General features: G+C 34.3%; 1 protein-coding gene and 1 non-coding gene across 12 annotated transcripts in view; one reads left to right on the forward strand and one right to left on the reverse strand.

Moving 5' to 3' along the window:
* Positions 1-6,203: 6,203 nt before the first annotated feature.
* LOC129804090 (calpain-B-like) overlaps positions 6,204-25,465 on the forward strand; it is a 34,935-nt gene continuing 15,673 nt past the window's right edge. For 4 of the 11 annotated variants that reach the window (XM_055851146.1, XM_055851151.1, XM_055851147.1 and 1 more), the window contains exons 1-3: positions 10,314-10,471; positions 11,118-11,371; positions 23,593-24,186. In XM_055851146.1, coding sequence (XP_055707121.1) covers positions 11,195-11,371; positions 23,593-24,186 — 771 coding nt within the window. In that variant the 5' untranslated portion in view covers positions 10,314-10,471; positions 11,118-11,194. Of the gene's footprint in view, positions 6,812-6,885; positions 7,137-10,313; positions 10,472-11,117; positions 11,372-15,313; positions 15,584-23,592; positions 24,187-25,465 lie in introns of those variants that run through there. The other 7 variants (XM_055851142.1, XM_055851144.1, XM_055851153.1 and 4 more) reach the window with 5 other exon arrangements.
* On the reverse strand, positions 11,431-11,503 carry Trnak-cuu (transfer RNA lysine (anticodon CUU)). Its single transcript has one exon. It is a non-coding gene; the product is annotated as a tRNA-Lys (tRNA).

Below are 25,465 nucleotides of genomic sequence, written 5' to 3' on the forward strand. Positions count from 1 at the left end.
CTCCCAATTGTAGGAAAAGTGTCTCATTTGTTGTACAATAAACCTCGGCAGGTTTATTGTTACTCTATATTCTATAAAGCCTAAATCAGAAGAACCGGTTCCGACCAATGTGGGGCGACCCTTTTTGACGCACGCTACACTACTCACTTCTACCTACTTGACGTTACTACATTGTCATATTCTGCCGTACCCCACCTAGGCCTGATTCTGGACCGAAGTCAAAACTACTTCTCCACGCAGGGAATTTCACGGGAGTTGGGACAATATGTCTATAAATTCTAATTCTAAAAATCGTTATGTCAATAATTCTGATGTTCTCAATCCCGGGACCTATTTTACCTCGAAACATCTTTACCATGAAGACAAATACATTCAAATTTCCGTTTTTTGGATAATTAGGGTTGAAAATGACACATAAAAATCCATAAATTAATGAAAAGGGATGTTTTCCCGAGTATCCCAGCGAGCACCAAATACTAACTGCTTACAATCAATTAATCTTAAAATTACTTTCGCGAGGCAGTGCCATTTCCATATATTTGGTTAGCATTTTTTGTTCGAGGACTGCGTGTAGACTTGTCAGCATATTTTTGCTGATCGACTCAGCAAAAATGTGCTGAAAACGCTGTCTTTTTCAGCTAACTGTTCTCGCTGGGATTTGACAGCTGTCATCTTTATATCGGAAAGTTGAGTGTAATCGAAAAATAGATCAGAATGTCACCGGACTATGATAAAGACCGATGATTTATAATCTTGATGATTATTAAAGATTTTTGAAATGCTTAGGCAAACAAATTTAGTGATAGATTTTTTGTTTTGTAAATATTATGTTTGTAGTTTTTGTGCAACTTCACTATTTTATCATAAAATAGAAAGATTTAGAAGCAAAAAAATGGTTCTGCCTTGGAAGTTTTAATTTTCTATTTGTTCTTTCTTGCAATAAAAAAAATCTATGTAAAAAAACCATATGAAAATGAATGAAAACATATATTAGTTGACATTAAATCATTACAATGTAATGTAATCAATCATGCTCTCTATCCCCCAAATTCTTGGCAATTCGTAATTTTCTTTTTTTGTTTTCATTCATTGTGTATTTTTGTTTCAACTCTAATTACTTTCTTCAATTGCTCACGCGCTATCCCAGTTGATCGTCGTGAACTCAAAGGTTTCCCGCGATTTTCACGCAGTGGTTTTTTAGTGTCGTAATTTCTTTAGGGAATACGTAATATTTTAATCAAAAAATATGTTCAATAAACCGCAATATTTGTACACTTTTACAAAAGTGCTACAGGAACCTGATGGAAGACGTCGGATTGTGTCCATTGAGAAAGGGTGCTTGTTTAGTGACATTATGGTTGATTTTTTCATGATTTTCATAGTGTTATTGCTTTATTTTTTTTTTAATTTTGCATTAAAGGCCTTTGGCGAAAAATTCGCGGTATATTTGCAGCGGTATGTCCGCTCCTAAAGGATTGTACAAATGCTCAACTAGAGCGTTTCGTGGAGGTTGTACAGGATGGGGTGATAATTTGAATCCGGCAACCCACATTTTCAAGGTAAAAAAACAAATACCTATGATCTTTTGGATCTATTTCAATAAATTTTAGTTAATTATTTTTAAAAATACACAACTCATTGCTAAGACATTTAAATGTCTTTTAATTATTTTTTTGTTGCAATTGTAATTAATATGGACTATGCTGTATTGCTAGGATGAAAAGCTTCTAAAAACATTGTAATATTATTGATTGAATTCAAAGGGCAAACTATAGAGGGCAAACTATAGAGGACAAACGGTAAGATATATCGACTTACAGTCTTTGGTGACCCCCAATAAGTCTCGAAAGACCAGGGTCTGAATTCTGAGATTGTGCGTTTATCACGTGGTAAATTCACCAATTTGAGATCGTCTAATCAAAGTGTTTCAAAAAACCTTGGTAAAAATTATCATGTAAATTCTAGGATACCTTGAGTGATTCACATGACACTTTGTATGAAAAACTCACGAAATATTCACAAAGGGCGATTTTAAAGCTGTGAATTTCTCACATAAAAGCTCATGAATTTGAGAATTCACTCCCAGATTTGTGTACAAATTCACTAAATCGCGCAGACTTAAATGTAGCGATGATAGGTACATCAGCAGCAGTAGGTCCTCACTAACTTGTCAGCTGCATCCAGAAGGGGAATTCTGTAACAGTATGACAATATCATATGACAAATTTTCGTGGTAAAATTCTGGACCAGAACAATATTAAACCCCAGTAATTATCGTAAAATCATTATAAAGAGTTCTATTGAGTTTCTAGTAATTTATATGAATTGGATATTGGATTAGTTCTTCCGAAAAAAAAATTTTAATTTGTCATATGACATTGTCATACTGTTACAGAATTCCCCTACAGGTCTCCATTTGGGTCCATTATACATTTTCTACTAGTCCACTAAGCTAATAAAGTACAGATATTCACCTTATTTTCATAGAAAGAATGCCAATATGTCACGACGTGGGGTCTTACAGTGCCAATAGGTATTCCGTCGACCCTATATTTTCAATTGTCTTTACGTAATCCTGCCCCTCTTTCACCAGGCTCAAGATATATTCATTCAAATTTTTAATGAACTTTCCGAGATGTCTGTAGACAAAAATAAATGGTTTGAGTTCCAAGCTTCAACACCTCCATTCTGTGTTATTCTAAGTCACCTTACTCCGATAAGATGGTCTCTTTGTAAGTTCGAAAATTTTCTGGCCTTGCTGGGTGTGAATTCTGAGCTGGTGAGTTTTTCACATGAGAAATTCACAGCTATGAGATCACCTTTTGTAAGCAGTTTGTCAAGCTTTCGTAAAAACTTTCATGTGAATTTTTAGATGTACATAGTAAGTGCTTCACGTGACACTTTTTGTGAAAGCTTCACCAAACGCTTGCAGGAAACGATCTAAAAACCGTGAGTTTCTCACGTGAAAACTCACGCATCTCAGAATTCATACCCTGGTCATTATATTTTCACATAACAATTGTTTTAATTCCAGCACCTCAAATCAAACAAATAGTAAACGGATTTCAAAACTATTGAAAAATTCGTGATATACACCATGGTTTATTGGTTTATATCAAGAACCATAACACAATTGCAATTGTTTTCATGGATTTTAAAGGATTTCTATAAATATGTTTTGAAATAGTTTGAATGCCAATAAAAGTAGTTTTAAACTAATTTACAGATTGTTCAAATACACGGTCTAAAACTGAATCAGTTGCAACGATTATACGTAAGCGAGACAATTTTGGATAATTTTTTTCCACGTAATTGAAATTCGAATTGCTGAATGTTAACGGACTATTGTCAAGAAAAGAGCAATTGACCGGGCAATTGCTTTTTGCTTTTTGTTCAAGGTATTTAAATTTGGCTAATTTTACTAAAATATCATTTTCTTTTTACATAATATTGTCTCAGAGAACGGAAAAACATCAAATTGATGCAAAAATTGGTTTGATGCCGCAATTTTTTGAATATTTTTTCCACGTGTAAAAAAGCAATGAAGGAGTAAAAAAGCAATGACCATGTAAAAAAGCCCAGTCTGTTCGATGTGAACACCGTAAGGCCTTTACACATTGGGTTGGGGTAATTTTTGGAAAGGAATTGTATTTTTGACAGAATTTTGACATTTTCACCTACATATCAATACAGAAATTTCCTTTCAAAATACACACGAAATTGCTCTCAATGTGTAGGGCAGAGGTGTGCAAGAAACCGTTGAAACCGAATTAACGTCAAATGAAACATGTACGTCAATGGTCAAAACGCTACTATAATGGCCCCGGCACACCTTTTAGATCTAGTGAAATTCGACTTTTCACTAGATGAAATTAGGACGCTGAATACGCACTGACTGTTAAAAACATACTTTTGTAACCTCTAATAATCTCAGTTAAGTGAAAAAAATTAATTGAAAAAGAAATAAATAAAAAGTTTCAGAAGGAGAAGCATACAAAATAGAATATATAATTCAAATGAAATATTGAGAATTGTACGTGTAGTGCTTGAAGTCGATGGTTGTCTTGAACGGCTTCTTGAATGAGATTGTTGAGGTTAGCGTATAATTGTTCTCTACGATTCTCCTCCAAAGGACGTGATCGCGAGCTGACTCGCCTGATTGATGATTCAGCATCATTTTTGGCTTGAAAAGGACCTGAGTTGTCATTCTGAGCTGAAACATGATCAATTTCCAGTGTATTTGGATCAAAAATGTCCTCCGAGTCGGTTATCTGATTGTGAGAATTCGTTGGCTCCAAGGATATATTAGAATTGTTTGATGAAAGTATAGTCTCACAAGCAATAAAATCGGAAGGATTTCCGGATGTTCAGAGTGGGAAAAGTCTGGAAAAACAACACTATCGCTGCACGAATTTTCGTTGATAACATCAAGTAATCGAGTAATGGAATTCTCTCAGACTTACCGGTTGTTTCGAGTTTTAGACCTATTTTTCTCCACTTTTCCTTGACAATATCCATTCTCCTGTAGTTTTTGATGCTTTTGCACCAAATATTTTTCTGTTTTTTCATCAAATTAATGAGGAAATCACGTTTTTCTGCTGTTCACAGCATCTTTTTTCTTTATTGTTTACACATGGGACGTGTTGTCAAATATGTGAAAAGCAAATTCAGCGCTAGGGGTGCCACATGTGAATCTGCAGGTTTTAGTGAAATTGAACGACTAAAATTCCCGTACCTAATTTCTCACAACAAATTAAACTTGGATCTTACTACGAAAGAGCAGAATACAAATATACAAGACGTTATAGAAAAAAAGAGATGGAAATTTCGATCGCATGAAATTTTCCCGACCTAAAAGGTGTGCCAGAGCCATAACAAACTTATTTTGACGTTAATTCGGTTTCAACGGTTTCTTGCACACCTCTGGTGTAGAGACCGTAATGCGTAATGGCTCCGACACCGGACACCTTTTAGATCAGGACAATTTCATAAAGTCAAAATTCACATCCCCTTCTTACTCAAAGGTTCTGCATATGTCTATCCTACTCTTTCACACTCTTCTTCTTCTTTTGAACATCAGACCAAATTAAATTTAGTTCAATCTAATTTTGAATCTGAAAGAGTGAGACAGACTTAGGCGAACCTTATTAGATCGGTACCGGAAGCATAAGGAACTAGTTTGAAAATAAGAACTTTCTTTCTATCCCCATTATTTCTGGTGCATTAATGTGGGTTAACTAATTTTGATTTATAATTGTTGAAGGGTTTGTCTTTAACAATTATTTACGAATAGTTTACAATTTGAATTAGTTTTCGCAGTTTTTCGAAATTTTCAAACCAACTCGTTTCAAATTTCTTTTGACAAATTTAAGAATTTCCATGATCGATAAAAATGAGATAGGGTAAGTGTGCCAAATTTCGGAATTTGCATGCAAGCGTCAAAGTCTCAAGTTTGAAATGTAATTGATTTTTTTTATTCTTTCTTCTGACAGAGTGTTGCTGGGAGCCATGTAAAGAGTATACCGTCTTTATTTACTATAAAATAATTCGTAATACATTTTAAAATGAATAAAAATATAGACATAGCTTTGGTGCCCTATTTCGGCCACCTTCATTCTCATAGTTCCTTGCCCTTCAGGAATTCTTCCAATATCTCTTTCACGTCATCTCGTTTGTTGAAGCTACATTTTTTGTTATTCTTTTGCATTGTATAATCTCTAGAGTACGTAAAATCTAAAAGTTCATGGAAATTTGAGGAACAAAAAAGGTGGCCGGAATTGCAAGCTGGCCGGAATTTGGCACACTTACCCTAGATATTATGGTTTGACGTATGACTTTTCTCATCTGAGAGGTACAATGGTATGGAATGGCACCGTCGAATTGTATTATTGTAGCAATATAATTTTAACTCCTCAACTCAAGAATTGCTCAGGTGTCTCATGGGGAATAAAAATTCAGAAGTCATAAGAAGCGCCGGGCTTCCCGTTAATTCCTAATGATTCACACTAAATATTCTCACATGATTCCTCTGATTCCTCCCACGCATCACTGACCGTTTATAATACATATCTTTTGAGAAATTCGAATGGTTCTCTCTGCGGGCTTTTCTGCTCGATACAATTTCTCTCAGCAAAATCACATGTTGAGAGCGATTTTGTGAAAAATACAGACAGGGTCGTGAGAGAATGGTTTTGTGATATTCTCTCTGTTTTGGCTTTTGCTATCGTGTGTCAGTCATTGACGAGGCAACATCTCAAATATTTTCTCGAATCTTTAGTGCTATATACTGTTTAAGAATATTACAAAGAGTTTAGACTTATAAAATCTGTGATAAATCAACCGTCTCTTGATATCCTTTTCGGAGGAAATTTAGGCGGGAAAGACGAAAAGGTATTAATTTTGTGTTACGCCTTTTATGGTGCGACTGGTAACGTGTTTTCTGCGAAGGTTGAACCTTGACACGTTTGAGTCTGTGGCCAAAAAGTCCAACTAAAGTCTGCAAGATAAAGAATCTCGTGCAAATTCTGTGACTCTTCAGTCTTTGGGGAATTTCTGCGGAAAATTTGGGAAAATCTCATTGAAAGAATAGTGACTTTAGTGTTACCAGCTGTGACAATGGCTTTCAACTATTATCCGAAAAATTGGCACGCAAATGGAATGGGATGGTACAATCCGGCTGCAATGCAGACTGGGTGGAAAATACCACCCCCTTCGGCTCCCAGGGCGCTGGATGCATATTCCACAGGCAGCTCATCGTCAGGGGTATCGAGTGCATGCCCTTATCCAACTTCCGGGCCTTCTGGAATGCCCAGTAAGAAAATTTGAAGGGATTTTCCCGATTTCCCGCCTTTTTTTTCTGACTCATCCATGGCTCGTGTTTTGCAGCTCCTCATTCTGCTTATGGCTTTGTAATGCCACCTCCACTACCCCAGATGCCTGGGATAGCTCCTCCAGCTCCCCTCTATCCTCCACTTAATTTTGAAGGATCTGGGGGACCAGGAAGCTTATCATCAATTGGCTCGATGATTTCTGAACCAAATATTCCACCAGTTGTACCACCTACAATCTCAGGATATGGTTTGGAGGAGATTCCCTGTGCTGCCATTAAGGTCCCAGAGGATCAGTTCTTTTTTTCGGTAAATTTTCTTTAATATTTTTTTTTATTTGCTTGACTTTTCAATTTTCTAAGAATATCTACCAATTTAAGAAAAATTGGAATAATCAACGACCCATTAAAAATATTTTTTCTGTTTTTATTAGAAACAAAACTTAAAAATAGTTTCTGATAAGTTCTTGGATAAATTCTATACAAAATTTAGCTCAAAATTTAGTTAAAATCCGATATTTTTGGCGGGAAACTAAAACTAGGGTGGAATGATGACTTTTCGATACTATCGAATCGATAGTATCGATAAATCTATATCTCTTAGATTAAATGTATGTCGACTTTTTACGCATTGTTGAACCATTTATTGTGGCATTCTTAACCCTTTAAGGACGATTGGGTCACCCGCGACCTATAGAGAAAATAATTTTTCCTATATAGGAAAAATTATACCTATATAGGAAATCTATACATTTTTTGAATGATCCCAGGCAATCCAGGGTATTCAGGGAACCTATAGATTTTTTTAAGAAACCCACGGAACCCATATATTTTTACGGGGAACCGCAAATTAAAGCCACTCTAATTTCTTTTGAGTTACCTCTTGATTTTGCTCCATATGTTCTTTTATATGGATTTGTCTCAACTTTTAAAACGGTAACTTGATATTAAAGATCAGAAACTGAACGATATGTCAGTATTCAACTCTCCGATATCTGGATGACAGCTGTCAAACTTACCCAAAAGTATCAATCAATTCAGAAAAAAATTTCTTAACACATGTAATTTGCTCTGCAATTTTCATCCCCAAAAATCAGGATATCGTACACCTTATTATTAAATTAATGGATTTTATTTAAAATTTCCCAGAATTTTGATATTTACAATTTAAACACATTTTCCTGAATTTTAAGAACTTTAAAAAAATATTTTAATTGCTCTTTAATGCTCGTGTCGTATTCTAAGTTAAAGATATTTAATTTTAAAGTGTCAATTTTTCTATAGTAACTTAACCGATTCCTTACCATGGTATTATACATCATACGCAAATTGAGTAATTTTAGATGATTTATTTTTGGGCAACTTTTATCCGAATTGCCGTCGGGAATGGACTTTTAGTAACTTTAGTTCTTCAATTACTTCAATGACAGAGATGAAAATACATATTGTTATTGTTTTCTTGTTTCGCAGAGGGTCATGCAAAATTTTTGCTCAAAATGGCGGACGGAAAATTCGACATCCCGTCGAATTTGTTAAAATTGGCCTTCATCCTCTTTCCTGATTTGAATTCTAGTTGCCAATTTGTTTTATTGGATAGTTACTCTATTTAAATCAATAGAGTTTGTAATGAATTAAGGCACAGAATTTAAATTCAGCGACCGTTAAGACATGTGTTTGACAGGGGCTCCCTGCGCCCTCATAATAGATAAAAAAAAATTCTTTTCAAAAAAATCATCTATTAATCTGTAGGAAACTAATCCCAAAATATGAACATTCTATCTCAAGTATTTCTGGTACATTGACTTAATGGGTTAAAGAAAAACCGTATTAAACTTCACTCTAAACTGAAGTATGAATATTAAAGGTCTTTAAATATTTAGTTTTTAATATTTATTTTCTAATGATTTTATTAAAGTAAACATTAATTTTATTAAAGGAACATCTATTGACACTTTAAGAACTCGTGTCAGAACTTATTGATACCATACCCTGTACAATTTTGGATACAAAATTCGAACACTTATCATCGAAAAACGCAGATTAATGAAAAAAAACGCTATATTATAGATTTTATTGGATGCATTAAATAAATGTCAAACTTTTTGACATAAGTGTCAATAGGAGCTCCCTGTCAAAGAGGTGTTCCTCCGACCCTATATTGAGATTCTGAAGTTTGATTCCAGTCTTAGCTTGAAATATTTAAGTAACTTTGAATCAAAAATCTCTATTAAAAAATATAATATAATTTAAAGGTCGATTTAAATATTTGCATTTGATATTTAGACCATATCGATGGCTCAGAATAAGACTGACAACTTGCAAATTGTCAATTTTACAAGAAGATCGATTTAAAGTTGAAATTTCCTGATTATAACATTTTTAAAATAAAAAAAAAACATTATAAACTTTAAGAATAATTAACTTTCAGTTATAAAATTCACAGCGAAAAACATGGAAAAAACTAATTTTGCAAAAATTCAAGTTGTTCTACTCTCATTTTGAGACCTCGATATAAATACAAGAATATTAATCTACCTAAGTGATACAGGGTAAGTGTGCCAAATTTAAGGAGTGTTGTTTGGAACCCTGTAGACGGTTTTTATCGTCTGTAATTGCCCTAAAATCATTCTTAGTATATTTTAAAATGAATAAAAATGTAGACATAGTTTTGGTGCCTTATTTCGGCCACCTTCATAATCGTAGTTCCTTGCCCTTCCGAAATTCTTTCAATGTCTTTTTCACGTCATCTCGTTTGTCGAAGCTACATTTTTTGTTATTCTTTTGCATTGTATAATCTCTACTAGAGTATGTAAAAACTAAAAATTCATGGAAATTCGAGGAACAAAAAAGGTGGCCGGAATTGCAAGCTGACCAGAATTTGTCACACTTACCCTAAGTAATTTTTTAAGGATAAGTTTATTTGTCCACATTTAAGAATCTAGGTATTGAAAATCTAGACATTTATAGTCTAGAATTGAAAGTAAATTCTCCAATCTCTTTATTCTGAAAATTATTTATAAAATCTCTGTCCTGAATTCGAGGGATCTGGGCGATCTCATCATCTTTTCGCTGGAAAAGTGGTCCCCAAAAATAGCTCTTATGTTCTCATGTCTCCTCATTTCTCTGATCTGATTCACTCTTCTGGCGCATTTAAAGAGTGTTAAAGGCAATAATTGAGTGCGTGAGAGATTAAATATTGTAGGAAAATGCTCCAAATTTGCAAAAAATTGCTTGGCACTTTGCCAAATAAACTCGCGTTTACTGCTAGCTATAAACATAGAACTCTCTGTAAATTGACTCAATTTGTTTCCAAACACTCGAATGATTGATTTTGCCTGCTAAATTCTTTGGGAAAAGCAGAGTTTTTTGTGTTTTTAGTGGAAATTTTGTGGTTTTGAATTGATTGTCGGGTGATTATCAAGAAATTTGATTTAAAAAAGCGCGGGAAAGTTTATCCAAGTGCCGTGACGGAGGGAGAGTACGAGAATCCATCTCTGTGCTGTCAGTACCGGTGACGTCATTGTGTGTTGGTGTGTGGTTTTGTTTGCTCCATTTAAAGTACTTTTTATCACGTTTCCAGACTCTTATCTCACGTTTTTTGTGCGATAATGCACACAGCGTGGATGGTGTAGTGAGCCAAAGCCGGTAAACAAAATATTTTGGTGATATTTTTGGAGAAAAAATCGTCTCCCGAAAAAGCCCCCATGATGTCATTTCTCAAGCGAAACTTTCTCACGAGCTATTTCTGGTGATTGAATTGTTGGGAGTGGTTCCTGATGGTCTAGAAATACTCTAGAGGGTTCAAAGATTAGGGTCAAATCGATTGATCTGACCGCTAGACGCACTGGCACGCGGAAAATTGATGAAAATTTGGCTGTAAGATGGGAATCTAAAAAGCAAGGTTATGTGTCAAGGTCCTTGGAATTTATTTCCTATTTTCTCAAGAAAATCAATTTTTTTCGTGCTTTGTCTTGATTTTTCCATTCTAGATGGGTGTGGAGTCTATTCCGTACTTGCTAATCAATCGATTGAGTGCTAATTTACTTTCTAAATTGATCGTCTTCAAGGTCTCTCGCGGGATGAATCGTCATGGATGACGACACAATTCCACTAATTATTATTCACCTTTTTTGATCAAAACATCTCTTTATTGTTGCTTCCTCTTTAGCTTATTTCGCTAATCACATACACCAGCAACTTTTGAGTGAGTTTCGCTGAGAATCGCCGTCTCAATCACTGGATAAATTGTGAAGAAGACATCACAAAAATCTTCTTTTGTCACCTTTTCCAGTTTTTTTCCGAGTCGTTTTTGGAGGATTTTCTCTCAATTTTTTCGCTTCCTAAACCTTCCAAAAGTCAAGCCAGATCATGGATGACGCTTTTCAAGGGTTATTGAAGGGTGCGGGGCAGAAGTTATTCAATGCAGCCGGAGAGGCTCTCATGGGAGCTGCAAAGGAATACTTGGGCAATGCCATTCAGGAGATTTTCGTGAAGAAGGAGGCCGAGAACAAACGTATTTTGCCAAGTATTGCAAATATGAAAGTTGTAAGTAATGTTAAAAAGTTAAAAAATTTACCAAATTCCAAAAAAAAAATCAAAAAGATCGCCCAACGTGGGGCTCGAACCCACGACCCTGAGATTAAGAGTCTCATGCTCTACCGACTGAGCTAGCCGGGCCATGTTGAATGTCTAGCAACAAATCACACAAGAACATTTAACCTCTGTTCGTTTCATTTGTTTTCTCTTGGAATTCAAAAAAACGCAAAGCTGCAAATGTTTTTTCGTGCAGTGCTTTTGCATTCTAAATTCTTTAACATTTTTCCTTAAATAAATTCTATCGTGGACTTTTTACGTGATGACCGTGAATTTGTATTACTTTCATGAAAATTAATTCACAACTTTGTATTAAGTTAATAATTCAAGGTTGATTGATTACTTCTTTACGGGCAGTAAGTTTTATTAAAAAAAAAACACATAAAATATTTAGAAAAATAATTCTTACAGGATTTTTATTGTAGAACTTGAACGACTCGAACTGTTTATTTTTTCTACTTTGTTGATTTTTCTGTTTATTCTATTTTTTCTATTTTTGTTTGATTTTTATTAGTCTGGAATATATTTTTGTGGAAAACCCCAAACTATAAGAATTAACAAAAACTAGCATAAATTTGAGAGAAATTGAGGGATGTGAATTTTTGTTGTGAAAGTTGTTTGCAAAATGATTACAAACAATTGACAAATCGTCCCAGATCTGGAAAATGTTTGTGTATTACAACTTGTGTCCAACTCATTGGTATAAGCCTAGTACCCATGAGCTAAATCATCTTGCAAAGTTCTTTTCATTTATTAATAAATTTTCCAAATTTGAGCTGTTTATAAATCGTTCAAAAGATTGCCCAAAATAGTTTTACAAATGGGTTACTGAAAAAATGGTTATCGGAACATTACCGATTCAAAATCGGTTTGAACCGGTTAAAGTCAGTTCCAAAGAGCCCAAACTTGCCCAAATCGGTTAAAAAATGCGCTGTTTAGATTTAGAGTTCTTTTAGTCTTTGAACTTGAAAACCGTTATGCCCAACGCACAATAACTTTTGTTTTGTAAACATGCTTTTTGTTTTCTCAATAAATCTTTTTGTTTTCTCAATAACCTCAGCCCCCATGGCATCGATCGATCTCAAATTTTAGTATGTTTTAACTGGGCCTAAGAGCCTTCAATTAAAAAAAAAAGCCGCCGACCCCCCTGACCCGAGTTATAAGGGTCAAAAATTTAATTTGCAAATGGCCATATCTCCGGTACTAATTGTCAAAATTTGAAAAAAATTGGTGTTTTGGAAAGTTTTCTTAAAATACTATAACTCTTCTGACATTCTAACTGCATCTGATTTGATCGAAGGTTTGATTAATTGAAAAACCGATAATTGAAAATTCGATGTCAAATATTTCGAAAACTAAACGATGTTTTTTTCTTTAAATTTCCTTTAAATTTTGTTTAAGGTGAGTGATTTTAATCGATTCATAATTCACTCAAGAGATCGTCTAAAATGACTTTGGACTTTGGAGTAATACAATTGATTTTCTAACAAATATTAGTAATTGCTTCATAACTAGTCAGGAATTCAGGAACTTGTTAGGAATTCCAAGACCTTTTCATAGAGCCCTCGCATGCACCCCTTCGGTTGAGAAATACGATTTTTAGGTATATTTTGATATTTGTCCTTGAAAAATCGTTATTAGAAATGATTCAATGGTATTTTCGTATAAGGACGAAATGTCTGCCTGTGGGTAATCAAGCAGCATAATTAGCAATCCCAAGAAAGTATGACTTTGTAGAGATGAAGGAAAATTTAGGGGCATGCTAATGGACGCATGGTTGACTTATGTTGGGGAAGGGTAGGGGTTCCCCAAAGATCTCAAGTAACTATCTTGTCTAGTTTAACTACTTTGTAGAGTCCATTTCTTAATCGATTTGGCTAAATTTGGATTTTTTTTTTGAAAGGTTTTGAAATTTCCCATCCGGCTGGATCAGTCATAACACTATGCAACACGGTTTTGCTAAAGGAGATCTCATATAGTACGTTTGATAGAGTCAAGTCCCTTATTAAGAATCTGATCTTGGTTTTGCTCCATCACGTGACAATGTTTTTTTAATAATACTTTTATATTTTTTCTGTTTTGCTCAGGTTCTAGTGAATAGAACTTAAATAGTGTGGGTGAAGCACGGCTAAAGAGCTTTTTAACGGATCCACACTTTTTAAGTTCGGTTCACTAGAACCTGAGATATAACGGATAATGTAAAGCAGAACAGAAAAGATATAAAAGTATTAATAAAAAAACATTGTCACGTGATGGAGCAAAACCAAGATCAGATTCTTAATCAGGGAACTTGACTCCATCAAACGTACCATGTGAGATCTCCGTTAGCAAAAAAAAGTTGTGAATTTGTTGCGTAGTGTAATCGGTAATGAATCGCAAAAATTATCCGTAAATTACCTATCTTTCTTATTTTTTTTTGTCTGTAAAATTGTAACCCATCTAGAAGCCAAACGGTAAGATATACGATCTTCCGGTTTTCGGTGACCCCTCCATAAGTCAACCCGAGGATCATTATGATTTTTATTTTCCCTTCACCCCCTTCATCCCCTATACAAAACTATGTTTTTTTTTTGTTTATTTCGAAGACGGCTCCTCTGATTTCTTTTTTTCTAAATATATTTTGGAGGTCAGCCAGGTGGACATTTCGTCCAAACATACATATGACCTTAAAGAAAAATCATCACCTTGAATTTTACAAGATCAAAATTTAACCAGTCTAGAGAGCCTACTTTTCAATCGATTTGGTTAAATTTGAAATATTTGGAAAGATCTTGAAATCAGTAATGAATCGGTTATATATCCGTAAATGACTTTTTCTTTTCGTATTTACGTATTTTTTATTTGTCCGTATGTTTGTAACCTTTGTAACTCAATTTAATCGATTAAATTTAATCAATTTAATCGCTAGTAGACCAGTGAGCACCAAAAGATCATGCGAAAAAATATTTCACGTATTTCACAGAGAGCTTTATCTCGTGAGTTCGAGCATTCCGCAAAGCCAGGACGCTTTGCCATCTCTTTTTAACTGAGATTCAATCTAAACACCTTTTAGATAAGGAAGATATTATGAGATCTAAAATTACATCTCTTTCTTTCTCTTCTTATTTTTTGGATGCTTCTTCTTCTTCTTTTGAACGTCATAACAAATTCAATTTAGTTCAATACAATTTGAGCGCGAATGAATGGGACAGGGATATGTAGTACGTTTAAGAAAGAAAGGGACGGTAATTTTGATTTCATGGAATTCTCCTGTTCTAAAAGATGTCCCGTCACAATTCTGTTGCAGACTGTAATATTTTTTGAAGACTTGAAGCTAAGAATAGCCTCTTATATTCAATGGATATAAATTTTCTCAAATTTCGAAATTTGAGCAAGCGAAATCCGTAAGATCTTTTGGCACAAAACTTTACACTCAGATAAAATCGCGTAATGCTAATTTCTAATTGCGACATTCTATGAAATATACATTATATTATAATGTAGATTATTTTAATTTCTAAAAGTGGACGTTTCCATGGTTCATTAATTTCCTTTCTTATATTTTAATTCTTTTATCCGCTTCATTGATTTTATACACTTTATATAACTTGAAGGGGAGAATTTTTCATTTTTTTTTCTCTATTAAGGTTTAAGTTTAAAAAGGGTTAACGATCTAATTGTGCGCGTTTTAATTCATCAATTGCTATGATGTCGCTACAAATTAACAAACATATTTTCTGCAGTTTATCCCCATACAAACTCACCTTCTGCTGCTCGCAGCATTCACTACGAATGAGATCACAGAGAATTATCATTAGATAATTATTTAATTCGCAACTCACGAGCACATCCTCGGTGATACTGTGTGGTGTTATTGCTCGAATTTCGCGATAACACCCAGAGTCTCTCTGAAGTAAATCACAACCAAAAGTTTGCGCACATTTTCAGACAGTATTTTCGTCAATCGTGAGATGTTTAGATGGGACTGAGATTAGTTTGTGCCGAGACAGTGAATTTGTTTGGTGTTTTGTTCGAAGAAGAATATCACGTGAATTTGGTGTTTTGTGGGACACTTAAGTGGTCAAAATGACTGAGGACGATGAACAGGAAGAAATTAATGATGAATTTTCGCGAGTTTCCGCCAAAATCACGCGACTATTGCCCAGTATTAGGTTTTTCAAGCAGGTAAATTAGTTCATAATATTCTAAAGGCCGACTAAAAATTCTGTGACTGGCAAAATGATGGCAGACTCATCCTTGACTGGGCGGGGACCCCTAAAAGGAGTGTCCAATGATAAATTTTCCTCTATGGGAATTTTGACGTTCGCACTGGAATTAGCGTGTCTCCCATCTCTATCTTGGTGTTTGTGTGGCGCCGGAAAAATCGATTTTTTCCATCTCCCAAAATCCCTTTATCCTGGTGACAATTGTCCTTTTCGTGAGAAGCAACAGTTTGCTGTAAATTTTTCAGTTTTGCAAAGTTCCACAAGTTGTTTTATTGGGTGGGACTCTTTTTATGAGATGACTGTGAATTTATTTGATTAGTCACACACAATGACTAAATGTCGTGACTTTTCATACAAAAAAATTGCCAAAATATCCATAAAACATTTAAAATGTTTGCGGAAAACTTGTAAAAAAAATTCAGGAAGTTATAAATTTTTCAGATAAAAATTACTAGGATTATTTGTTTGGGTCTGCACATAAAATGGGCGTCAAAGTGTCCAATGCTTTACGGAATGCGGGAACTCGTGACTTAGATCGTATATGTATACCTCAAAATTACTCTCGCATCTTCTATTAACTGGTTCACAACGAATTTATAAGTTACTCAAAAGATCGCTAAAATATCTAAGAAATCGAAGTAATTAAATTTTGAATAAAATAATTAGTTATTGGTTCATAACAGATTCACTATCGATTCAAAACCAATTGATACCAGTTATAACTTGTCAGAAATTCCAAGACCTTTCCAATGAACTAAGCGTGACCCTATTCAGTTAAGAAGTACGTTCTCTAGAGCCATTTAAATCATCAACATTGAAAAATCGTTTTAGGACTGATGCAACCTCAGAGCAGTACTAATGAAAAAAACAAGTAGAGCATTTTTCTAAACGGAAAGTGAAGTGAAGGGGAATTGATCGTCAGTGTGTAGGGGAGACTGGGGCACATGTAAACATTTTCGATAGATGCGAATTTGAGGTGATTTTCCAAGCACACAGTGATTTTTTGGAAAATATTTCTTAGCTCATGTTTTACCCTTGCGTATAGGCAGTACATCGAGGGTAATGCGGATGCTGGAAAACAATTGAGTTTTCCATAAAAATAAAATTTGTGTCACTATGCATTTTTCTCTTTTCACAAAATACCTGGGGTAGAAGTAAACACTTTCTGGGAAGGATGTAAACACCCTTTTTTCCACCCTTGAAATTAACTTTGCACCACTTTCAATTATTTTAATTACTTAAGAGATATATAGACTTTATTTTTCGAAAAAATCACTACACTTCTTACAAAGAATAATTAAAATAGCAAAATAACTAAAAGCATGCCAATCAAAGTCATTTTTCAATGGATTTTCTTCATATTTTGACATCATGTGACTTTTTATTGAACACAACGAAAAATTTCCCACCATGAGATGCAGCTGTCAAACGAATGAAATGAAGAAGAAGAAGACAAAATATTTTACTATTCATTCTATACTCGCGACATCTACAATTACGGGGAAATTGCCTGTTTACATCTACCCCAAATGCTGTTTTCTGACCAATTATTAATTCTTTTAAAATAATGAGAATCTCAATTTCGCTAGTAAATGCATTAATATAATCCTAAAAGATGTAGGAAAGAACTGGTATTGCTACATTTTGATTATTTTACATTTACACAGTTTTTGATTTCCAAGTGGAAATCCAAATCACCAAAATAATCGAAATATCAACATTTCGGAAAAAATGATTTTTATTTTTAAAGTATTAGGATTTTATTGACCAATTCATCTGTGTACATATATCCCCATGGTATCTATTAATGCTTATGGGTTTTATCCTCTGGAGTCTTAAAATTAATGAAAAAATCACAGTGTTTACCACTACCCTTGTTTACTACTACCCCAGTTCCCCCTAAATAGATTTTTGCGAATAGTTTTTCAGGCCAGGATGAATCTTTTGGTCAAGAACTAGAGTGGATAGTGTACGTGTACATGTAAAATATTGGCGAGTGCCAAGATAAATTTTCATGATCAGTGAAAACTTCCAATCTGAAATTTATTTTCTATTCCTTTTCATTCTTGATTTTACCACTTGAACTCTACAAAGAGAGCAGTATATAATAGTAGTCAATTTTGAGCGACACCTAACTCGCTAAGAGGCGTTTTTTTAAATTAAAATTTTGGAAGTCTAAAGTTTGGACTACAGTAGACTCTCACTCAATCGGCTCTTTTTCAATCGGGCGACAAATTTTGTTGACAATTTTCACGTTTAATTATGAAGCTAATTCGCTCAAATTCACTGTAGTTCTTCCAATTTTATCGTGATTCTTTATAATTGAACGCTTTTTGTGGAATTTACAAAGGCTTTAACGCCCAAATCTATCGATAAACCGGATGACATTTTGCCCCAAATGCCCAATCGAGAGAGAGTCTACTATATTTTGATGTCACGCAGTTTGTCCGGCCGGTAGCACACCTGGAGGTCAAACGGTTAAAGATAGAGACTTGGGACCTTCGAGGTCCCCCCATAAGTCAATCCTGGGGCCATTAATATGTCCCTCATTTTCTGCCCATCCCTGGATTACTCGAAAACGCGTCATACATTTTTTTTTCAGTTTCGGACGCGATTTGGGAATTAACCAGGCGGACATTTCGTCATTATACGAAAATCCCGTTCAATCATTCCTAATACACTCAGTCCCGGGATTATGCATATTTTCGGGAAGGAAAAAACGCGCGAAATGGCATTATGTATCGAGAAAAATTGCATACCCGCAGGGGCTTTCTTTTTAATAAATCGGCCGTAGAATGAATTTCGCGCGGAGTAATAGTAGTTCTAACAAAAAGATTCAATTGTTTAATAGAAATGCATTAACAAACAGTAATTCGTCGGTTGCCTCAGCAACTGTGCTAACTGCACTTTCTTTGTGTCAGCATTCGTTGTAAACAACGCATCGCTGCGCGGCGTTTGCAATGAATGCAGACACAAAGCAGATGCAGTTAGCACAGTTGCTGAGGCAACCGACGAATTTTTGGCCAGAGTTCTTCAATAAATGGTTAGAATATTTAAAAAAAAAATTACCTTAATAAAAGAAATTAAAGTTTTATTCTGAAAAAGTAGCAAAATGTTTTCAAATTTCCCGCTTCGCAAAGTAGTATACATTTAGGCGTATTTCAAAAATGAGTTCATAAATTGACTCCCAATGGTAGGCAAACTTGCATAATTGTAAGTATGTGCATAATTCCGTCAGGTGCACAATCCCGAAGGACTTAATGCCGGGACTGAGTGTGGGAGTTTTCAAGTTCAAAGGTTTAAGAGGCTATAAGAAAACGATTTCTCAACCGAATGGTATCATGTTTTGGGCTCATTGGAAAGGTCTTGGAATTTCTGACAAGTTTAAATCGGTCTCAAACGGTTATAAACCGGCTAGGTAGTCTTTGTCCGAAAATCACTTCAATTACTCTTAAACTATATTTTGGGGGATTTTTTAAGTGATTTGTGAATCGGTTCAAATCGGCTAAGAACCGGTAAACTGTAAATAATGTAAAAGTATTTTTATGGGACAGAATCTAAGTTAAGAGTTCGAACATTTCGCAAAGCATTGGACGCTTTGCCACTCCGTTTTTTATAGATTTCACGCCATTGGACTTCAATTTGATAACTAGTTGTCAATTTAAAAAGGCGTAATTCGATTCAGTTTCGTAGTGGCTGAATGTAAAAATACGTGAATTCCGAGAATGAAGTTTCGGAAACACTTCCCTTTATTCCCTTTGAGGAAAGATTATTTTATATGAAAACTGGCATAGATTTTTATTCGAATGTCTGACCCGTAGTATTCTTCTAAGGATGAAGCGGTATTTTCGCTCATGAATGATATTTACGTCTAGGTAATTTCTAATGTTCAAAATCGTAAAAACACGATGCGCTTTCGTGGAGCTTAAAAAACTATTTTTTATTATTTTATGGTCTCTACACATTGGGAGAAATTTTTGTCAAAAATTGCTTTTTTGAAGGAAATTCCCTGCAGCGTTGTGGGGGGAAACGTCAAATTTCTGTCAAAAACGCAATTTTTGACGAAAATTGCTTCCAATGTGTAGACGCATTTAAAGGCAAAACAGAGTGTAGTGGAGGAAAAATAAAGGTTTTGTTCCTCTCGTTCAGTAATAAATAACTTTCCCGATTTGGTAGCTCTCTCCGGTTGAGGTTGTTCTGTACCTATTTGAAGGTATATCAGAGAGAACTTACCCAAAAACCCGTTGAAAGTTCGAACGTTTAAACCGACGAGTTACACAAAAGTGAGCAACTACATTACACACAGGTTCTCTCTGCAGCAAATTTTTAAACACTATTGTTAACATTGTGTTAACGATTGAAGTGTCAATAATACCGAAATTCGAAATGGCAGAATAATCAGCATTAAGGCGGCGAATACGTGAACTTGCACTTTAGGCTTCCGGTAGATTTTCGAATAGGTTTGACTTGGCTTTGGAGTAGCTTTGTTTTAGAAAGGTTATTACTGAACTATTATTATTAATCTTTAGGTCGACTTATTGGGGAGTCCCACGAGGATCTCAGGTTACTATCTCTAACCGTTTGACCTGTAGCTCTGGTAATATACAGACGGACAAAGAATGTGCCATTATTTATAAGAAACCATCTGAAACATAAAGTTAAGGAAAGTGCTGTCCGGAATGGTGGTAATTTGGGGGGGGGGAGTAAAAAAATCGAGAATTTCATAGAACATCGCTTTCCCGGTAGGGTTTATACTCAGATTTTTAATATCCGGTTAATTGGGACTGAAAATGACTAAAAACCGATTTGTGAAAAAGCAGATATTCTCAATTTCTCAACTTTGACAGCTGTCATTGGGATCGGAGAGCCGAATATCAGAAAGTTGAATGTACTTCCTACTGTAATTGATTGCCCGATAGTTTGAGTAATTTGCAAAGTATATTTCATATTCATCTAATTAATAAATAACTAATTTGTAATAGAGAATTAAAAGTTTAACAACGTCTCTCGAAAATGGTTCAAATTGAGTTTTACAATTCTACAGTAGACTCTCGCAAATTCGGCTCTTTTAAGATCGGGCTACTTTTTAATTCGGGCAGCAGTTAGATTTGAAAACAGTTTGTTGACGTCTTTAAATTTTGCTTATGATTTATCAAACGAAGTAAATATGCTCAAATTTGCCATGGTTTGTCTTAGTTCTGATGTGTTTTTGCATTATTGAGGGATTTTCATGCAATTTACGTTATATATGAGTGTGTAAACTCAATATCTATATGCACATGAATAAAAAATCGTTGCATTTCAAAAAGTTTGTCGCCCGAATTTCTGTCTAACTCGGCTGACATTTCGGTCCTATATGCCCGAATTTGAGAGAGTCTACTGTATTTTTAAATGTTCCATAAGTCATGATGAAAAAAAGACGTTAGTCATTGAGATAACCCAAAAGCATGTCTCTGGAGGCTATATGAAGGTCATGTCACTGAACCTATCTAGCGTATTTAGCTATCACAATAAAGTACTTATTAAGCACTGCAGGGTAGACTTAAAAGGATGGGGTGATTTTTTAAAGGATGGATCCTCTATCTCTCACTGTTTGGCCTCTAGATCTGATAAAAACGACGAGACGTATTTTTTTTTATAAATATTTATAGCCAAAATATGATTCCTTAGAGTGGGGAACTTTTGTATGTTTATAGGTCAAAATCATAAGATTACGTGGTACATAAAGTTTTTTTTCTCTTTCTCTCTGTAAGTTCAGCCCATAGAGCACAGAAGCGCGGAAATTCTTTGATCTTGAGAGTTTTGCGTTATATACACTGCAGGAAATACTGATAAGCACAACAAAAATATTTTGTATCATTTACGGTTTAGTATAGGTTTAGAAGAGAATTTTATGGATGTTTTTAATTAAGATTTTAGAATAATTACACGTAATTAATGGAAATAATTACACGTTGTTATAAACTTTCTAATAGTGTTTTTCCTAATAACAAAAAGAATGTATATAGATGTTTAAGTTCATGTAAATTCTTGCTACTTTCATTCATTGAAATCAGAGAGGAAATATATAACCCGTTTATTTTCGGACTTTTCATCAATGAAAATGGGTATTAATTATTTATAAAAACTGAAAAATTTTGCAAGGAAAGTGATATAAAAGCGGTTTGTCCGCTTATCTGTCTATAAATTTTCGGTCTAAAGGCCAAACATTTAGAGATATAAACTTTCGATTTTCTGTGATATTACTATAATATTTTCCCAATAATGCACCCTAAATGGAAATGTTTTCGAAATCTGTTGTGACGATCATTTAGGACATATTTTTTGTGTTTTGGAAAAATTCGCCATTTTGAATTTTTCAGGGTTAAACGTAAGTCGCTCTATTATAAGGCTTTTTCTCAACCGATTTAGTCAAAATTAGATTTAAATGAAAGGTCTTGAAATTCCCCAAAATACTGTATCAGTCCTACTTGAATAAGTAATGCAAGTTTTATTGAGAATTTAAATAATATTACTTCAATACGACTTTGTTATGGTTTCTAGAGTATTAAGTCGTGACTTCGTGATTTCTGCAAATGCTTGTATAATGCTGTATCATTCGTTTTATTAGACGTATAATTTCCTGTCTTGAAATGATGAACTGAATTCTTTGATTGTGCCCTTAACTTAAATTCATAAAAACTATGCCTTGAAAAGCTTATCTCATTTCGATGTACAATAAACTTGGTGTAAATTATTGCGATTTTTTTTTAACGAAAATTGCTAAACGCGCGCAATCTTATCGCTTTTTATATTTGATTATTTTGACTTTGAGGGCTGGACAAAGAGGCATTTTTGCAGCGGAAACTATACCCACCCAATTTTTTTTTTCACTAATTTATCACCAAATAATTTCACTATCAGCGCGATAAGGGAGCATTTGTCTCTTTTTTTATGCTCATCCACTTTTCCCAATAATTGGACTCCCATGTGTGAAGAATGTGTGACAGTGACAGTTTTTTCATGGCAATTGCAAAGAAAGGAAGGTTCTTGCGTTAGCATAAAGAGCTTTATATGAGGGTGCAGTCAAGTGTGGTCGATTGAGGACAATCAGTCGCCACTTACTCCTCGACAAAGAAGGAGTTCTCTCTCTCTAAATAAAATAAAAGAAATTTATTAATTGTATCTGTGATTTCAAGTGTCTGAATAGAAAAAAAAAGAAATGTCTAAAACCCATCCAACAAGTGATCCAAAACCTATAATTTTCGATAGAGAAAATAATGAATGTGATTTTGTTGTGGAAGATGGCACAATTGAGTGTCTTCGTTTGAATGAATTGGCAAATGTTAATATCGCGGGAAAATCACTAGTTGGTGTTGTGAATTTCCCAACGCATCAGTTGCCACTAATTGACGGTGATTGTGATAAGGATGTGACTGATAATTGTGCAACGCGAGATTATCATGTTGATGATTACAAACAAAAGTCTTGGAAAAGGGAAAAGACTTTTGATGGGGCATCAATTTTTCGTGTAAAAAGATTTATTTTTAAAACTGAAAAGTAAATGCAGGAGTCCACTTTTTTTTCAATTTCACGTAGAAAAAATAAAATATCAAATAAAATAAAAATTAGAACACGATTTATTCTTTAATCGTGAGAAATTCAAGAGTTCGGATGTAATATTGATCGAAGATTGAAAGATATTATTGATTTTTACTGTGTCCTTGAGAGTGTTTGAAATATTTAGGGTTTTTATTTCTGAAGAAATATTGTACTAATAAATTATTTATTAAATATTACAAAGGAGTACTAAAATTTGAGAGAAACTTTAAGATTTTTTTCATAAATTTTAGTGATATTTATTTGAAAAAATCCAATTTTTATATAAATCGTAACTTTTTATTCGATTTTGGGCGTGTACTAAAATTGTACTAAAATTTTCAATTAAGTTTTCTAAGCAAATTCTTGCCTTTTTGACAATTTTCCTAGCTCGGCGAACGCGGAAGTGGACTTAGATCACGTGGAGATGTCCAGGACTTCCACACACTCAGACAGCAATGTCTAGCCTCTGGTACACTTTTCGAAGATCCCGAATTTCCCGCTTCTGATTCTTCCCTCATGTTCTCCCGGCGCCCCGATCGCTATGTCGAATGGTTGCGTCCAATGGAGATTACCAGTGATCCGCAGTTCTTCGTAGAAGGCTATTCGCGTTTTGACGTGCAACAGGGAGAACTTGGGGATTGTTGGCTATTGGCAGCAGCAGCAAATCTCACCCAAGATCCCAAGTTGTTCTTCCGCGTTGTGCCTGAAGATCAGAACTTTAGCGATGATTACGCTGGTATCTTCCATTTCCGCTTCTGGCAATATGGCAGATGGATTGATGTGGTCATTGACGATCGCCTTCCTACGTACCGTGGAGAATTGCTGTACATGCATTCAACAGAGAAAAATGAATTCTGGAGTGCGCTACTGGAGAAAGCCTACGCCAAGCTGCATGGATCCTATGAAGCTCTCAAAGGAGGTACCACCTGTGAGGCCATGGAAGACTTTACAGGAGGTGTAACGGAAATGTATGATCTGAAGGTAAGTAATATGCACTAAATATTCAAAGTTGTACTAAAAATTTAGTACAATGAAAATCATTTTTAGAAGTGAATGAAATAATGCTAAAACGTAATTTTTTAAGAATAAAAACTCATCGGGCTTTTAGATTTTCAAAATAAATCCTGGCTAATGGGATAGTACTTGTACTAAAGTGAACTATCTTTAGTCATATTGGCCTTAGTGTTTATAAAACAATTGTAGAAAATTTCTAAATCTAGGAAAAACGGGGAAAATTAAGAGTTTCTGAATGAAGGAGTGGCGATAAATTTCATTAAGAACTAAAGGAAATTTCGTACTAATTAATACGAGTACTAAAATGTTTTGCTTGCCCTTATTAAGCATTTTCTTGCACAATTAAAATTTTAGAAGGGAAGAAACTTCTATACAAGTTACAGATCTCCTTAAAATATTTATAAGTAATCTGTCATGTACTAAAACACTTTTTAGTACACAAGTTTTTTTTACCATATTTACAAAAATGTGGTGAATATTTTACAATTAACTAAAAATGTGAGTTCATGAAATGTGGAAAAATCTGAAAGTTATGAAACTTGACTGCAAAAGGTTTCGATTTAGGAATTTATCCGGGATTTGTAATTCAGGATATTACAAAGTTATTACACTTTCATTAAATATTTTTAACACTATTCCGTGTTTATTTCTACAATTATTTTCAAAATTTTCACAACTTTTTTTTAGATTAAAATTTATTCAGATTTTGCGCAATCGATTATGTATTAGTACTTGTACTAAAATTATAGATATTTATTTTTTCAATTTAAATAAGTTCTTTTGTTGAATTTAGAGGATAAATAAAACCTTTTAACAGTGGCGTATCTAGACACTTATGCGGGGGGTGCACAAGCGTCACTAGAAACATATATTCAACCTATATTATTTGTTCCCGTTTTCAACTTTTTCCTATAAAACCTTTCCAGAACGACTCAGAATATAAGTCGAACAACTCTACCCTCCCTGTGAATATTATACTTGAAAGATAAGATTTCTATTTTCGAAGTTATAGAATTTTTAAATCTAAAATCCTATACTCTGCATGTAAAATGTCAACTTTGAATCGGTCTCCCGTAAAATTTGCCTACTGTGAATTGTTCGCTTCTTATTCTGAGCGGTCGATTAGTATAAAAAATGTGAAAATAGTTTTTTTTTGAAAAAGTTTCTTTTGATTTTTTTTACTGTTTATCATTATCATTGAGTACTATATTCTCTGAAAAATTTAACTTTTAATTTTGAGTTTAAC

This window comes from Phlebotomus papatasi, chromosome 2, assembly GCF_024763615.1.
Source record: "Phlebotomus papatasi isolate M1 chromosome 2, Ppap_2.1, whole genome shotgun sequence".
NCBI classification, from domain to species: domain Eukaryota; kingdom Metazoa; phylum Arthropoda; class Insecta; order Diptera; family Psychodidae; genus Phlebotomus; species Phlebotomus papatasi.